At 48.0% G+C, this 18,566-nt stretch overlaps 1 protein-coding gene across 7 annotated transcripts in view; it reads right to left on the reverse strand.

The window, feature by feature from the left end:
• Positions 1-18,566, reverse strand: part of ano5a (anoctamin 5a) — a 133,671-nt gene that overhangs the window by 10,044 nt on the left and 105,061 nt on the right. For all 7 annotated transcript variants that reach the window (XM_078415500.1, XM_078415501.1, XM_078415496.1 and 4 more), the window contains 7 exons: positions 16,494-16,568; positions 14,347-14,569; positions 12,592-12,761; positions 8,773-8,870; positions 6,522-6,652; positions 2,292-2,497; positions 521-702 (listed from right to left, as the gene is read on the reverse strand). In XM_078415500.1, coding sequence (XP_078271626.1) covers positions 521-702; positions 2,292-2,497; positions 6,522-6,652; positions 8,773-8,870; positions 12,592-12,761; positions 14,347-14,569; positions 16,494-16,568 — 1,085 coding nt within the window. The remainder of the gene's footprint in view (positions 1-520; positions 703-2,291; positions 2,498-6,521; positions 6,653-8,772; positions 8,871-12,591; positions 12,762-14,346; positions 14,570-16,493; positions 16,569-18,566) is intronic.

The raw sequence follows: 18,566 nt of genomic DNA on the forward strand, positions 1-18,566 counted from the left end.
GCTAGATAGAGCTCTGAAGGATAGCGGAGTCAGGGTGTATGGGGAGAAGGCAGGAACGGGGTACTGATTGAGAATGATCAGCCATGATCACATTGAATGGCGGTGCTGGCTCGAAGGGCCGAATGGCCTCCTCCTGCACCTATTGTCTATTGTCTAAAAAAAACCCATTTACTTTAAGTAACTGATGATCTGTTTGACCAAATGAGTGGCGCGGTGGCGCTGCGGTAGAGTTGCTGCCTCACGGCGTCAGAGACCCGGGTTCGATCATGACCACGGGTGCTGTCCGTACGGAGTTTGTACGTTCTCCCCGTGACCTGCGCGGGTTTCCTCCCCCATCCCAAAGACGTGCAGCTTTGCAGTCTAACTGGCTTCTGCAAATTGTCCATAGTGTGCGTAGGACAGAAGTAGTGTCCGGGCGATCGCTGGTCGGCGTGGACTCGGTGGGCCGAGGGGATTGTTTTCTCGACTGTGCCTGTAAAACTGAAACTGCATTTGAAGAAAACATTTCTTCAGTGCTTACCTGCAAGATGTGATGTCGTCGTTGTACGCTGACGAAATTGGCTTGAATTGTAAGTCGGAGGTGCTGGCGATCGAGAGACTGTTATTTATGTATCCTTTCATGGGATGTTCATCATTTACCGAGTAGGCATATTTGTACACCAGGCGTGGGATCATGTCAGATGTGAAAGCCACAATGAACGCCTGCGGATTTGCAAGAAGGCAATCACTGCAGTATATCTGCATAGAATTATAACGGTAATGGGGCACGTCTAAAACAAACATTAAAGCTATAACTCAGTATGACAGCCATTGAGCCTTAAGAGTCATAGAGTGATACAGTGTCGAAACAGGCCCTTCGGCCCAACTTGCCAACACCCGCCAACATGTCCCACCTGCCTGCGTTTGGCCCGTATCCCTCCAAACCTGTCTATCCATGTATCTGTCTAACTCTTTCTTAAACGTTGGGATATTTCCAGCCTCAGCTACCTCCTCCGGCAGCTCGTTCCATACACCCACCACCTGGGGACTCATCTCTCTAGGATTCCCTCTGTTCCCCTACACCCTTCCCCACCCTAGTTATCCTACCAGTTCCATTGTTCACATCCCCGTCATTATTACACCTTCCCCAGCCAACAATGGGCCATTGTGGGCTCCACCCTTCCAGAGGTCACCTGTTGCCTGATTTGCCCTGGCCTTTTCTCACCTCCACGTTACCGTTCTGTTCCCCCACACCTCTACTTTCAGTCTGAAGAAGGGATCTGACCCGAAACATCACCTATTCCTTTTCTCCGGAGATGCTGCCTGACCCGCTGAGTTACTCCAACATTTTGCATCTATCCCTAGTATTCTGTCACCTCCCAAGTGACTTCATTGCACATCCTCAATACCTACGAGTGAGTAAGTTGTTCCTAGTGTGTAGGATAGTGCTAGTGTATGGGGTGATCACTGGTCAGCAGTGGTAGAGTCACTGCCTTACAGCGTCAGAGACCCGGGTTAGATCCCGACTACGGGTGCTGTCTGTACGGAGTTTGTACGTTCTCCCCGTGACCTGTGTGAGTTTTCTCCGAGATCTTCGGTTTCCTCCCACACTCCAAAGACGTGCAGGTTCGTAGGTAAATTGGTTGTTATAAGTGTCAGTTGTCCCTAGTGTGCGTGTAGGACAGTGTTAGTGTGCGGGGATCGCTGGTCGGTGCAGACTTATCATATCATATCATATCATATATATACAGCCGGAAACAGGCCTTTTCAGCCCACCAAGTCTGTGCCGCCCAGCGATCCCCGTACATTAACACTATCCTACACCCACTAGGGACAATTTTTACATTTACCCAGCCAATTAACCTACAAACCTGTACGTCTTTGGAGTGTGGGAGGAAACCGAAGATCTCGGAGAAAACCCACGCAGGTCACGGGGACTCCTTACAGTGTAGCACCCGTAGTCAGGATCGAACCTGAGTTTCCGGCGCTGCATTCGCTGTAAAGCAGCAACTCTACCGCTGCGCTACCGTGCCGCCCAAGGGCCGAAGGGCCTGTTTCCGCGCAGCATCTCCAAAATAAACTAAAAAATGGCCGGAAGATAGACAATAGACAATAGACAATAGGTGCAGGAGTAGGCCATTCGGCCCTTCGAGCCAGCACCGCCATTCAATGTGATCATGGCTGATGGATCCTGACACGAAACATCACCTGGTCCCTGTTCTCCAAGGAATCGGCCTGACCCACCGAGTGTCTCCAAACTAGACACTAAGCATCTTGGCGCCAGAAGGCTCTTTGGTAAGGAGATGACTTACATTTGTAACGACGGAGAAGATGGCCACACTGTTGAGTATCTGCTGCCATATCCCAATACTGTGAGCCTTTGCTGCCATTGGTCTCCGGAACTGCGTGATAAACTTCCAGGCGTCCACACGGATCTCGATGATGTTGTTCAGCAGAGCGAGAACGGGGGCCAGAGGGAACGAGGCCACAAAAAGAGTAACAAACCCAAACTGGATAACTGCAAAACAAACAACAAAGGAATCATCCCAGGAATGAGCGGGTTAACCCATGATGAGCGTTTGTCAGCACTGTTGCCTGTACGATACGATACGATAGAACATCATTTATCCCAGGAGGGAATTTGTTCCGCCAACAGTCATAAAAACACAAAATACATGAAACAAATGAAACTCGCTGGAATTTAGAAGGATGAGGGTGGGGGGGACCTCATTGAAACATACAGAATAGTGAAAGGCCTGGATAGAGTGGATGTGGAGAGGTTGTTTCCACTAGTGGGAGAGTCTAGGACCAGAGGTCACAGCCTCAGAATTAAAGGACGTTCTTTTAGGAAGGAGATGAGGAGAAGTTTATTTAGTCAGAAGGTGGTGAATCTGTGGAATTCTTTGCCACAGAAGGCTGTGGAGGCCAAGTCAGTGGATATTTTTAAGGCAGAGACAGATAGATTCTTGATTAGCACGGGTGTCAGGGGTTATGGGGAGAAGGCAGGAGAATGGGGTTAGGAGGGAGAGATGGACCAGTCATGGTTGAATAGCGGAGTAGACTTGATTGGCCGAATGGCCTATTTCTACTCCTATCACATGACCTTGAGTCAACATCAATAACCAATTAAACAATCCTTTCTGTTTCCAGTGCCTTTTTAAAAAAAGATTTAGTTTAGTTTAGAGAGTGCTGGCTAACTTTGCAGGTCAGGCAGCATAAGGAGGGTCTCGACCCGAAACGTCATCTATTCCTTCTCTCCAGAGATGCTGTCTGGCCCGTTGAGTTACTCCAGCATTTTGTGTCTATCTTTGGATTAAACCAGCATTTTGCAGTCCCTTCCGACACATATCTAGAGAACATAGTTTAGTTTAGTTTAGAGAGTGCTGGCCAATTAACCCAGCAGGTCAGGCAGCATCTCTGGAGAACAGGGTTTAGTTTTAGTTTAATTTAGAGATACAGTGGAGGCAGGCCCTTCGGCCCACCGAGTCAACGCCGACCAGCCACCCCCCCCTGTACACTAGTTCTAGCCTAGACATTAAGGGCAATTTACCAACACCAATCAACCTGCAAACCTGCACGTCTTTGGGATGTGGGTGGAAACTGGAGCACCCAATTTGACGGGGAACATCCTGTGGTGATTTAACCTCCCACCCCAACATGATCTCCGTGTCCGAGTTCATTGTGAGAGATTGTTCCCAGACACAAGTGGGGCGGCACGGTGGCGCAGCGGTAGAGTTGCTGCCTCACAGCGCCGGAGACCCGGGTTCGATCCTGACTACGGGTGCTGTATGTACAGAGTTTATACGTTCTCTCCGTGACCTGCGTGGGTTTTCTCCGGGTGCTCCGGTTTGCTCCCACACTCCAAAGACGTACAGGTTTGTAGGTTAATTGGCTTTGGTAAAAAATTGTAAATTGTTCCTGGTGTTCTTGCTATGGAGGGCGAGCAGCGTAGGTTCAATAGGTTAATTCCCGGAATGGCGGGACTGTCGTATGTTGAAAGGCTGGAGCGATTGGGCTTGTATACACTGGAATTTAGAAGGATGAGGGGGGATCTTATTGAAACATATAAGATAATTAGGGGATTGGACACATTAGAGGCAGGAAACATGTTCCCAATGTTGGGGGAGTCCAGAACAAGGGGCCACAGTTTAAGAATAAGGAGTAGGCCATTTAGAACGGAGATGAGGAAGAACTTTTTCAGTCAGAGAGTGGTGAAGGTGTGGAATTCTCTGCCTCAGAAGGCAGTGGAGGCCAGTTCGTTGGATGCTTTCAAGAGAGAGCTGGATAGAGCTCTTAAGGATAGCGGAGTGAGGGGGTATGGGGAGAAGGCAGGAACGGGGTACTGATTGAGAGTGATCAGCCATGATCGCATTGAATGGCGGTGCTGGCTCGAAGGGCTGAATGGCCTACTCCTGCACCTATTGTCTATTGTCTATTGGTGTGTGTGTAGGATAGTGTCAGTGTGCAGTGTGCAAATTTTGGTCTCCAAATTTGAGGAAGGATATTCTTGCTATTGAGGACGTGCAGCGTAGGTTTACAAGGTTAATTTCCAGAATGGTGGGACTGTCATATGTTGAAAGACCGGAGCGACTAGGCTTGTATACACTGGAGTTTAGAAGGATGAGAGGGGATCTTATCGAAACATATAAGATTATTAAGGGGTTGGACAAGTTAGAGGCAGGAAACATGTTCCCAATGTTGGGGGAGTCCAGAACCAGGGGCCACAGTTTAAGAATAAGGGGTAGGCCATTTAGAACGGAGATGAGGAAAAACGTTTTCAGTGAGAGAGTTGTAAATCTGTGGAATTCTCTGCCTCAGAAGGCAGTGGAGGCCAATTCTCTGAATGCATTCAAGAGAGAGCTAGATAGAGCTCTTAAGGATAGCGGAGTCAGGGGGTATGGGGAGAAAGCAGGAACGGGGTACTGATTGAGAATGATCAGCCATGATCACATTGAATGGTGGTGCTGGCTCGAAGGGCCGAATGCCCTACTCCTGCACATATTGTCTATTCTCTATTGAATCGCTGGTCTGCCAGGACTCACCTGTTTCCGCGTTGTATCTCTAAAACACATAGAACTGCAGGTGCTGGCTTACCTTCCGTTTTTGAATTTACTGTACAAGGGGAAGGTTTCAAAACTATTATCCTAAGTACCCCAGATACATTAGAAAAGGATCCTGGAATAATTTCTGGTTTACAATTCATTCTATGCTTAATGTACATGATATAAATAATGACCAAAGTAAAATTTAATGACTACCACTGTATTATTTCAGAGCCTTAAGTTCAAAGACTTAAAAAAAAAGTTTTGAATTTAGATAAGAGTAAAAAAAGACATAGTTGCAACCTTCCACAAGTTGAAGCAGCTACACACAAGGAACTGCAGATGCTGGTTTACAACCAAAAAAAAGACACAAAGTGCTGGAGTAACCCAGTGGGTCAGGCAGTATCTCTGGAGAACATGGATAGGTGAGATTTTGTTTCGGGACCTGAAACTTCTGAATAAGGGTCCCGACCCAAAATGTCACCTATCCATGTTCTGCAGATTTGCTGCAGAGTGTGTAGGATAGTGCTAGTGTACTGGGGGGTCGCTGGTCATAAGGAATAGGAGTAGAATTAGGCCATTCGGCCCATCAAGTCTACCCTGCTATTCAAGCATGGCTGACCTATCTCTCCCTCCTAACCCCATTCATCTGCCTTCTCCCCATAACCTCTGGCACCTGTACTCATCACAAAGGCACGGACTCGGTGGATGGAAGGGCCAGTTTCCACGCTGTATCTCTAAAGTTCAAAAGACGCCCTGTAGTACAGATTAATTCTCTTTCCACCGCCATTTGTGAAGCATCAGGTTTCCAGCGCACAGCTGCACTCTGCATGTGAAAGCTACACCAAACCACTTGAGGGCGCACTTGGCCCAAAGCAAGACCAAGCTTGAATCCCGTTCCCAGTGCAAGTGGAACAAAATAATCCTCAATAATGGACCAACATTGTAAGGAACCAAAGATTCTGAGCTAAAAGGGATAAAACTGTTGAGACTTAACAACTTTTGCTGTTACTTTTGCGGCAGCACAGGGGCGGCAGAGTCCCGGGTTCGATCCTGTCTCCAGGTGCTGTCTGTACGGAGTTTGTACGTTCCCCACGTGCTCTGCTTTCCTCCCACACTCCACAGACGTTCAGGTTTGGAGGTTAATTGTCTTTGGTAAAGATCATAAGTTGTTCCCAGTGCGTAGCCTATCTATGTTCTCCAGGGATGCAGCCCGACCCGCTGAGTTACTCCAGCACTTTGTGTCTCTTTTACCCCGTTAGCATTTTCGGTTTAGTTTACGGACACAAAAACACTGGGGTAACTCAGCGGGACAGGCAGCATCTCTGGAGAGAAGGAACGCGTGACGTTTCGGGTTGAAGGGTCTCGATCCGAAACGTCACCCATTCCTTCGTTCCAGAGATGCTGCCTACAGTGAAGGGCAGCTTTGATTCTGCCCAAATTAATCGGCAGTCCCACCCATACCAGCATCACCTGCCCCGGATATCGACTTTCACTCACCCATCTCCAGGTATTCGTAGAAGAGGCCAAACTGGCCGATGTCCTGCAAGTCATGGTCTTGTTCCCAGCGCGAGTAGAGACGTTCCGGATGGTGCCTAGCGTTCCGACTGACCCACCAGTTTTTAACCCAGCTGTGGAAACAACATTCACAACGGCATGTGTAGGGAGGAGCTGCCGATGCTGGTTTAAATTGAAGGTAGATCACAAAATGCTGAAGTAACTCTGCGGGACAGGCAGCATCTCTGGAGAGAAGTCTGAGGAGGGGTCTTGACCCGAAACGTCACCCACTCCGTCTCTCCAGAGATGCTGCCTGCCCCGCTGAGTTACTCCTGCACCTTGTGATCTACCTTCGACATGCAACAGCATTGTATATTAATGATTTGGATGAGGAGGGTTGAAGGCCAAGTTTGTGGCCAAGTTTGCGGATGATACGAAAATAGGTGGAGGGGCAGGTGGTGTAGGGAAAGGCAAGCTGAGCGAGAGGGCGTAACACGGCGGAAGAGAATTAGGTTATCCTCTCGGGGGAAGGAGGAGAAATGCCAAGTCGTTTTCAAAATCGTGAGAGAGACTGGGAAATGTTGAGGGGCAGGTAGTGTAGAGAAAGCAGGGACTCTGCAGAAGGACCTGGACAGGCTGGGAGGGTGGGCGGAGAAGTGGCAGATGGAATATAGTGTAGCAGAGTGTGGAGTCATGCACTTCGGTTGAAGGAATAAAGGCGTAGACTATTTTCTAAATGGGGAGAGAATCCAGAGATCAGAGGTGCAAAGGGACTTGGGAGCACCTGTGCAGGATTCCCAAAAAGTTAATCTGCAAGTCGAATCGGTAGTAAGAATTGCAAATGCAATTTATTTCATTATTTCATATACATTTATTTCACGAGGGCTGGAATACAAAAACAGGGATGCAATGCTGAGGCTCTCTCTCTATCAGGCGCTGGTCAGGCTACATTTGGAGTATTGCGAGCCAATTTTGGGCACCTTAACTGAGGAAGAATTTACTGGCTCTGGAGAGGGTCCAGAGGAGGTTTACGAGAATGATCCCAGAAATGAGTGGGTTAACTTATGATGAGTGTTTGTCGGCACTGGGCCTGTACTCGCTGGAGTTTAGAAGGGTGAGGGGGGACCTCATTGAAACTTACCGAATAGTGAAAGGCCTGGATGGAGTAGACGTTTCCACTAGTGGGAGAGTCTAGGATCAAAGGTCACTGCCTCAGAATTGAAGGACGTTCCTTTAGGAAGGAGATGTGGAAAAATGTCTTTGGTCAGAGGGTGGTGAATCTGTGGAATTCATTGCCATAGAAGGGTGTGGAGGCCAAGTCAGTGGATATTTTTAAGGCAGAGATAGATAGATTCTTGATTAGTACGGGTGTCAGGGGTTATGGGGAGAAGGCGGGAGAATGGGGCTGAGAGGGAAAGATAGACCAGCCATGATTCAATGGCGGAGGAGACTTGATGAGCCGAATGGCCTAATTCTGTGCCTATCATGAACATGAGCAATACTCTTGTCTCTTCACACGCATATCCACCTTCTAGTTCATCTCTGAAAGTCCCAGCTGAGTGATCAAACATGCCCAGGGCAGGAAGGCTGAAGGAGGCCGAGCAAGGAGAGGGATGACACTTTACGGGACGATCCGGACGGAGGTGACGAGGCTGCAATGCACCTTTATGGTCAACGGCAACTGGGACCGTGAATTAGTGCTAAACCAGGCGGCTCATGTATAGACTCAGTGGGCTGTTTCTATGCATTAGTTTTAGTTTCAGTTTAGTACATTGTCATGCGTACAAGTACAGGCCCAGTGCCGTCAAATGCTCATCATAGGTTAACCTACTCATTCCAGGGATCATTCTTGCAAAACCTCCTCCAGAGCCAGCACATCCTTCCTCAGATATGGCGGCCAAAATTGCTCACAATATTCCAAAAGTGGCCTGACCAGCGCCTTAAGAGCCTCAACATTACATGATAGGTGCAAGTGAAAAGCTTTTGTTGCGCGCTAACCAGTCAGCGGAAAGGCAACACACGATCACAATCGAGCCATTCACAGCGTGCAGATACATGATAAGGGATTTTGTGCAGAGTCGGAGATTGTATTTATGTGATAAGCAATAATCCTACCGATCTGTGTGCAAAAAAAAAATCACACTGTACTTTGGTACACATGATAATAAATGAACAATTGACCATTGAGGTTCACAGCTTCTAATATACTGGCCCCACCTTAAACAACAGCAATCATTCATAAAGATCTACTTACGGCACAAGTGACTCCTGGATGTTGCCCCAAATTTGTTTTCCGGCCATGATGATGGTCATCTGGGTGGTCAACTCGATCAGACAGCCACCAGGGTCACACTGCCAAAGCGGCCCGACACAGAGCAAAGGCGAGAAAGACAACGTTAATATGCAGGAAGGAACTGCAGATGCTGGTTTAAACCAAAGATAGACACAAAATGCTGGAGTAACTCAGCGGGTCAGGCAGCATCTCTGGAGAGAAGGAACGGGTGACGTTTCGGGTCGAGACCCTTCTTTGCAATAGAGGTATTTACAGGAGGGTGTAGATACATGTTGAGGGAATACATGTTTAGTGCAAAGTAAAGCTAGTAAAGTCCGATCAAGGATAGTCCGAGGATCACCAATGAGTGACTAGTGGGGTACCGCAAGGCTCAGTGCTGGGACCCCAGTTATTTACAGTGTATATTAATGATTTGGACGAGGGAATTGAATGCAACATCTCTAAGTTTGCGGATGACACGAAGCTGGGTGGCAGTGTTAGCTGCGAGGAGGATGCTGGGAGGCTGCAGAGTGACTTGGATGGATTAGGCGAGTGGGCAAATGCATGGCAGATGCAATATAATGTGGATAAATGTGAGGTTATCCACTTTGGCGGCAAGAACAGGAAAGCAGAGTATTACCTGAATGGTGACCGATTGGGAGAAGGGGAGATGCAACGTGACCTGGGTGTCATGGTGCACCAGTCATTGAAAGCAAGCATGCAGGTGCAGCAGGCAGTGAAGAAAGCGAATGGTATGTTGGCATTCATAGCAAGAGGATTTGAGTTTAGGAGCAGGGAGGTTCTGCTGCAGTTGTACATGGCCTTGGTGAGACCGCACCTGGAGTATTGTGTGCAGTTTTGGTCTCCTAACCTGAGGAAAGACGTTCTTGCCTTAGAGGGAGTACAGAGAAGGTTCACCAGATTGATCCCTGGGATGGCGGGACTTACATATGAGGAAAGACTGGATAGACTGGGCTTGTACTCGCTGGAATTTAGAAGACTGAGGGGGGATCTTATAGAAACATATAAAATTCTTAAGGGGTTGGAGAGGCTAGATGCGGGAAGATTGTTCCCGATGTTGGGGGAGTCCAGAACCAGGGGTCACAGCTTAAGGATAAGGGGGAAGTCTTTTAGGACCGAGATGAGAAAACATTTCTTCACACAGAGAGTGGTGAATCTGTGGAATTCTCTGCCACAGAAGGTAGTTGAGGCCAGTTCATTGGCTATATTTAAGAGGGAGTTAGATGTGGCCCTTTTTGCTAAAGGGATCAGGGGGTATGGAGAGAAGGCAGGTACAGGCTACTGAGCTGAATGATCAGCCATGATCATATTGAATGGCGGTGCAGGCTCGAAGGGCCAAATGGCCTACTCCTGCACCTATTTTCTATGTTTCTATGTTTCTATAGTAGTTCAGCACTGCTCTCTGGGTGTGGTAGGATGGTTCAGTTGCCCGATAACAACCGAGAAGAAACTGTCCCTGAATCTGGAGGTGTGCGTTTTCACACTTCCGTACCTTTTGCCTGATGGGAGAGGGGAGAAGAGGGAGTGGCCAGGGTGCGACTGGTCCTTGATTATGCTGCTGGCCTTGCCGAGGCAGCGTGATTATGTATTACGAGGTGTAAATGGCGTCAACAGAAAGGAGATAGACACAAAATGCTGGAGTAACTCCTCAGCGGGACAGGCAGTATCTCTGGAGAGAAGGAATGGGTGGCGTTTCGGGTCGAGATCCTCCTTCAGACTTAGAATTTGTCAATTCTCTTGACATGCATCCCAGAAGCCAGGGGAGGAGGGGGGGGGGGATACAGAGATAAGGAAGTGCAAGGTGTGAGAACGGGACATCAAAGGAGGTGAGGTTCAAGGACAATGTGGAATAGATCATTGTTAGCTATCTGTTCTACATGATCTCTTCTACATTTTCCTTGATGTCCACCCCCTTTGACGTCAAACCCACGAGATGAAGGTTCCATAAGCTCTGTTTGACAGCGAGTGTACAGGCCTCTCTGTCTGTGTTCCCTATTACATTTTGTATTTATTATATATTATTTATGAATACTATGTTTACGGGTCCTGTTAAGTTGCAGCAGGTAAGAATTTCATTCTTCTGTTGTCGGCACATATACCAATTAAACACTGAATGTCGAAACAAGGAACTGCAGATGCTGGCTCACAAAAAAAAACACAAGGTATTGGAGTAACTCCGAGGGTCAGGCAGCATCCGTGGAGAACATAGATAAGTGACGTCGCATGTCAAGACTGATGCTGTAGGGCGGCACGGTGGCGCAGCGGTAGAGTTGCTGCCTTTCAGCGCTTACAGCGCTTGAGACACGGGTTCGATCCCGACTACGGGTGCTGTCTGTACGGAGTTTGTACATTCTCCCCGTGACCTGCGTGTGCTTTCTCCGAGATCTTCGGTTTCCTCCCATGCTCCAAAGACGTGCAGGTTTGTTGGTTAATTGGCTTAGTATAAAGTGTAAATTGGCCCTAGTGTGTGTAGGATAATGTTAATGTGGATGGATCGTTGGTTGGGGCAGACTCGATGGGCCGAAGGGCCTATTTCCGTGCTGTATCTCTGAACTAAACTCAACTAGTCCTGACTCGAAATGTCACCTAGACATGCTCTTCAGGGATACTGCCTGACCTGCTGAGTTTCTCCAGCACTCTGTGTCTTTTTTTGACAATTAATAACTCTTGACTGTTTTTTGTCTGCATTCCTACCAATGAAAATCAACATCGAGGGTGAATCCACAATGGGAAGAAAAATCGAGAGAGATGCGAAAGATATTATTTTATACCCTTATATTCTCATTTGTCCCTGTTCAGTTTGGAAAACTGAAAATAGGTTGGAGTTAGGGTAATAGCAAATCCATACCACCTGAGGGCGCACTTATTCTCTCCTGTGATACTGCCTGACCTGCTGAGTTACTCCAGCATTTTGTGAATAAATACCTTTGATTTGTACCAGCATCTGCAGTTATTTTCTTACACTTAAATTCTGAAGTCTGAAGATGGGTCTCGACCCGAAACGTCACCCATTCCTTCTCTCCAGAGATGCTGTCTGACCCACTGAGTTTTTTTTTATGTCTATCTTAAATTCATCTCCAGTCTGACTACAAGAAGACAATCCTTAATAATCCTCAACGTCATCCCAACAGTCCTACAGTCAAAGAAGAAAGGAAAGGATTTGGAGTCATCCAGGGATAAAACTGAAGATGGACACAAAATGCTGGAGTAACTCAGCGGGTCAGGCAGCATCTCTGGAGAGAAGGAATGCGTGATGTTTCGGGTCGAGACCCTTCTTCAAAACTGTTGAAAGTTAACTTTCCTATTTCCCTCTTCAGTTTTGTAATTCAAAACCAAAGAAATTCCTCCTCATGCTAAAGAAATTCCTCCTCATCTCCGTCCTAAAGGAACATCCTTTAATTCTGAGGCTGTGACCTCTAGCCTTAGACTCTCCAACTAGTGGAAACATCCTCTCCACATCCACTTAAACCAGGCCTTTCCCTATTCGGTAAGTTTCAATAAGGTCCCGCCTCATCCTTCCAAACTCCAGCGAGTAATATGCGTAATAGATTAGAGTAGAGAAGATGTCATAGAATAGGGTATTAGATGGTAATGTGTGATTGTAGATCTGTTTCTGTGGCTAGCACGCGAATAGTCGCCTGGGTTGGGCGCCGATACAACGCGGAAACAGGCCCTTTGGCTCACCGTGTCCGCGCTGATCAGCGATGGCCGCACACGTTCCCTTGTAGGGCCTCAGAAACATTTTGCAACAGCAGCTTATCGCCTGGCCGAATATCCTACCTCCTCACTCCTCCACCACCCGAACAGAGAGTTGTACTTTCCGGGGTAACCCACGAACTTGCCCTTGAAGAAGGCGACGTAGAAACAAGAGGAGTAGTAGTTCACAAACTGGAAGAGGAACATCTTCATCGTCAGCCGGTTCTCATACTCAAAGTGAGTCTTGGGGATCTCTGACGAATCAAACACAAAATTAAACAGTCTGATTAAATACAGAGGCCGGCACGGCGGCAGAGTTGCTGCCTCACAGCGCCAGAGACCCAGGTTCGATCCTGACTTTGGGTGCTGTCTGTACAGAGTTCGTATGTTCTACCCGTGACCTGCGTGGGTTTTCTCCGAGAATTAGTTTAGTTCTTTAATCAGTGTAATTCTCTGCCGCAGAAGGCAGTGGAGGCCGATTCACTGGATGTTTTCAAGCGAGAGTTAGATTTAGCTGTTGTGGCTAAAGGAATCAAGGAATACGAGGAAAAAGCAGGAACGGGGCACTGATTTTGGATGATCAGCTATGATCATATTGAAAGGCGGTGCTGGCTCAAAGGGCCGAATGACCTACTCCTGCACCTATTTTCCTCCGTTTTCTATATTTTCCTCCAGTTTGATTTTTAATTTCGGGAACTTCGGTTTCCCACACACCAAAGACGTGCAGGTTTGCAGGTTAATTGGCTTGGTGTGAATGTAAATTGTCCCTCGTTGTGAGTATAGGTTAGTGTTAGTGTGCGGGGATCGCTGGTTGGTGTAGACTCGGTGGGCCGAAGGGGCCAGTTTCCACGCTACATCTCTAAATTTAGAAGAATGAGAGGAGAGCTTATCGAAACGTATAAGATTATTAAGGGGTTGGACACGTTAGAGGCAGGAAACATGTTCCCAATGTTGGGGGAGTCCAGAACCAGGGGCCACAGTTTAAGAATAAGGGGTAGGCCATTTAGAACTGAGATGAGGAAAAACTTTTTCAGTCAGAGAGTTGTGAATCTGTAGAATTCTCTGCCTCAGAAGGCAGTGGAGGCCAATTCTCTGAATGCATTCAAGAGAGAGCTAGATAGAGCTCTTAAGGATAGCGGAGTCAGGGGGTATGGGGAGAAGGCAGGAACGGGGTACTAATTGAGAATGATCAGCCATGATCACATTGAATGGTGGTGCTGGCTCAAAAGGCCGAATGGCCTCCTCCTGCACCTATTGTCTATTGTCTATTGTCTAAACTAAAGCATTGTGACATCATCTCAGTCCGATAACAGATAGGGGCATAATCACCCCCAACCACCACGGGCCAACGTTACATAGTTGGGGGTCACAGTGGGGAGTATTTCCAGTGAGCCTCCCACTGTCAGGCGGCATCTCTAGAGAACGCCAACAGCTCTTTTGCGAACTGAAGGTATCACAAAATGCTGGAGTAACTCAGCGGGACAGGCAGCATCTCTGGAGAGAAGGAATGGGTGACGTTTCTGGTCGAGACCCTCTTCAGACTGATGTCGGGAGGGGGGGGTGGTGGGACAGAGAAAGGATGTAGTTGGAGACAGGAAGACAGTGGGAGAACTGGGAAGGGAGGGACAGAGGAACTATCTAAAGTTAGAGAAGTCAATGTTCATACCGCTGGGCTGTAAGCTGCCCAAGCGAAATACGAGGTGCTGTTCCTCTTTGCAAATGGCGGCAGAATGGGCATTTGTGGGTGGTGCAGAAGAATTTCACAGTGCTGTGCGCGTACGTGACAGTAAAGAACCATTGGGGTCAGCGTTTCGGGTCGGGACCCTCCCTCAGACCTACCGAGGTCTGTGATCCAGATGGCCACCCTCTCGTAGAAGTAGTTGAGGATCATGATGATGATGAAGTTGAGGATGGAGGCCGTCACACTGGTCACCATCTGTGGGGTGAATAAGGTGCCGATGTACCGCACCTCCTTCATGTTCACCGTGATCTTGGCGAAGGAGGCATACATGGAGAGGCGATACACAATCACCGCGATGATACAGATGAGGATTAGGAAGATCTACGCAAGAAACGGTGAAGAGAGAGACAACTTCAGTATAGTTAACCGTCACGTGGGCCGAGGTACAGTGAAAAGCTTCGTGTTGCGTGCTGACCATGATTACAATCAAGCCATTCACAGTGTACAGATACATGAGAAGCGAATGACGTTTAGTGCAAGGTAAAACTAGCAAAGTCTGGTCAAAGGTAGTCCGAGGGTCACCAATGAGGGAGATAGTGGTTCATAAGGTATTGGAGTAGAATTAGGCCATTCAGCCCATCAAGACTACTCCACCATTCAATCATGGGTGATCTATTTCTCCCTCCTAACCCCATTCTCCTGCCTTGTCCCCATAACCTCTGACACCTGTAGTTCAGCACCGCTCTCTGGTTGTGGTAGGATGGGCCAGTTGCCGGATAACAGCTGGGAAGAAACTGTCCCTGAATCTGGAGCATAATCAAGGACCAGTCTCATCCCGGTCACTCCCTCTTCTCCCCTCTCCCATCAGGCAAGCAGTACAGAAGTGTCAAAACACACACCTCCAGATTCAATTACCCCAATGATGGTAGATGGTAGTTCAGGACTGCTCTCCCTGGTTGTTGGTAGGATGGTTCAGTTGCCTGATAACAGCTGGGAAGAAACTGTCCTTGAATCTGGAGGTGTGCGTTTTCACACTTCTGTACCTTTTGCCCGATGGGAGAGGGGAGAAGAGGGAGTGGCCGGGGTGCGACTAGTCCTTGATTATGCTGCTGGCCTTGCCGAGGCAACGTGGGGCATAAATGGTGTCAATGGAAGGGAGGTTGGTTTGTGTGATGGTCTAGGCCGCGTCCACAATCCGCTGCACGAAATTGACCCAAGATGGACACTGAGTGCTGGAGTAATGTCTGATGAGCCTTGGCCAATGATGGTCAATTGGTGATCTGTATCAATAGTGTGAATTTGGGAGAACGCAGAGATTATTTCTGCCCTCAGTAGCTCCAGTTCATTTAGAGATACAGCGTGACAACAGGCCCTTCAGCCCCTCGAGTCCACGCCGACCAGCGATCCCCACACACTAACACTATCCTAAACACACCAGAGACAATTTTACACTTTATACCAAGCCATTAACCTCCAAGCCTGTACGTCTTTGGAGTGTGGGAGGAAACCGAAGATCTCGGAGAAAACCCACGTGGTCACGGGGAGAATGCTCGAACAGTGATGTAAGGCTGCAACTCTACTGCTGCGCCACCATGCCGCCCAATTGATGTTGGAGAGCGTCTTTTGACAAACAGTCACAACAGGACACAAAGTGCTGGAGTAACTCAGAAGGTCCGGCAGCATCTCTGAAGAACGTGGATGGGTGCCACCTCAGATCAGGGCCCTTCTTCCAGTGAAATTAACCCACTTTATCCAAAAGAGAATCAGTGAGAAACCACTCTGTGTCATCTCCTACTGCACCAATGGTAACTTTGGTGCACAGTCCAGCACCCCATTGCAGCTCAGCAGATCAGCACATGGTGGGATCAAGACCGTGAAATTGGGGCTGACTTATTTCTGATCACTATCAGCGTGCTGTTCCATTAAATGACCAACATACGCGAAGCGCTAGAGTTGCTGCCTCACAGCTCCAGAGACCCGTGTTCGATCCTGACTGTGGGTGGTGTCTGTGCGGAGTTTGTACGTTTTCTCCCCGTGACCGCGTGGGTTTTCTCTGGGTGCTCGGGTTTCCTCCCACATTCCAAAGTGGTACAGGACTGTCGGTTAATTGTCTTCTGCAGGTTTCCCCCTAGCGTGTGGGATAGAACTAACGATCGTTGGTCGGCAGACTTGGTCGGCCGAAGGGCCTGTTTCCACGCTGTACCTCGAAAGACTAAACTCTCTTGACTAAACTGAAGCTCCCTTTCCTGTTTTTAATGGACTTCACACCGGGCTTTGGCTTTGAGGATTGTAAAAACATACTTACCCAAAACAAGACCGTAGCTCCTGACAGGAAACAGCGAAACACCTGATTGGATATCGGTATATAAGGCTCCAGTTCCTGAAATTGAGGACCATATGTTATAACAGTGAAAATACCAAGCTTTCCCAAATATTATAATCCCGACGATTTTAACGCTGTACACAAATGCCAATGAGTCCAAAATCAGACTCCCGCCAAATGAATAACTAACATATTCATGTAATTCATGGAATATTCATGGAATAACTAACACTGGTCCGAAAACTGGTTTACAAAAAAACCCACAATTGTACAAGACGTTGTTGTGGTTTCATTTGGAGAATTGTGTACAGCTTTGGTCACCCTGCAAGAGGAAGGATATCGTCAAACTTGAAAAGGTGAAGGGAAGGTTTCTGAGGATGTGGCCGGGACTTTGAGGTCCTGAGCTGTGGGGAAAAGTTGGGCAGATTAGGACTTTTTTTTCTTGGGCCGCTGGAGCCTAAGGGGTGATCTTACAGAGATGTCCGACATTGTGAGGGGAATTGATAAGATGAAGACACAGAGTCCTTTAGCCGGAGTAGGAGAATCAAAAACCAGCGTGCACAGGTTTAAGGTGAGAAGGGAGCGATTTAATAGGATCCCGAGGGGCAACTTCTTCACACAGAGGGTGGTGGGGAAATGGAACGAGCTGCCTACATGGAATGAGGCATGTGGGTCAGGGGTTATGGGGAGAAGGCAGGAGAATGGGGATTGGAGGGAGAGATAGATCAGCCATGATTGAATGGCGGAGTAGATTGGATGGGCCGAATGGCCTAATTCTACTCCTGTTCCTTATGACCTTGTGAGGCAGGTACCATAACAGCATTTAGAAACATAGAAAATAGGTGCAGGAGTAACTCCGCGGGTCAGGCAGCATCTGTGGAGAATATGGATAGGTGACATTTTGGGACAAGACCCTTGTGCCATGTGTAATCAGATTGGAAAACGGCAGTTAATATTCCCGCTAAAGATCTCTACGATATACGATAAATGCATAAATTTCATTCCTGAAAGCAGAGAGGGAGATAAACATAATTCTGCTCCAATAAAAATTATTACTGCAAATAAACAAACACAAAATGCAAACACAAGCTACTGCTTGTATGGTCAGAGTAAATGAAAAATGTAAATGCTGGAAGTTCAAAGCCAACACTGAGTTGGTTTAGTTAGTCACAGTTAGTGGGTGGAAATGAGGGGGGAATTTATCTGATGGTGTGAAGGCATGTTTAGTTTATTATTGTCACGTGTACCGAGATTGAGTGGAAAGCTAGACATAAAGTGCTGGAGTAACTCAGCGGGACAGGCGGCATCTCTGGAGAACATGGGTAGGTGACGTTTCACAGAGTGCTGAAGTAACTCAGCTGGACAGGCAGCATCTGTGGAGAACATGGGTAGGTGACCTTTCGGGCGGGACCCATGTTTTGCATGGGCGCTGGTTCATAAGTGATAGGAGCAGAATTAGGCCATTCGGCCCATCAAGTCTACTCCACCATTCAATCATGGCTGATCTATCTCTCCCTCGTAACCCCATTCTCCTGGCTTCTCCCCATAACCTCTGACACCCGTACTAATCAAGAATATGTCAATCTCCACCTTTAAAATATCAATTGACCTGGCCTCCACAGCCTTACCATAGAAACATAGAAAATAGGTGCAGGAGGAGGCCATTCGGCCCTTCGAGCCAGCCCCGCCATTCATTGTCATCATGGCCGATCATCCACAATCAGTAATCCATGCTGCCTTCTCCCCATACCCCTTGAGTCCGCTAGCCCCAGAGCTCTATCCAACATTTAGCCTTCTGTGGCAATGAATTCCACTGATTCACCACCCTCCGACTAAAGCAATTCCTCCTCATCTCCTTCCTAATGGAACGTCCTTTAATTCTGAGGCTACGACCTCTCGTCCTTGACTCTCCCACTAGTGGAAACATCCTCTCCACATCCACTATTCGAAGTGCTAAGTCGTCACCCTCCCGGTTAGGACTACCGGCCCGACCCCCGCCCGCCCGAGATTTGTCGAATCTGCCAACGGTCAGATGTGGGCCTCCGAGAGGAGTCC

The sequence above is a fragment of the Rhinoraja longicauda genome, chromosome 18 (genome assembly GCF_053455715.1).
Source record: "Rhinoraja longicauda isolate Sanriku21f chromosome 18, sRhiLon1.1, whole genome shotgun sequence".
In the NCBI taxonomy this organism is placed as follows: Eukaryota; Metazoa; Chordata; class Chondrichthyes; order Rajiformes; family Arhynchobatidae; genus Rhinoraja; species Rhinoraja longicauda.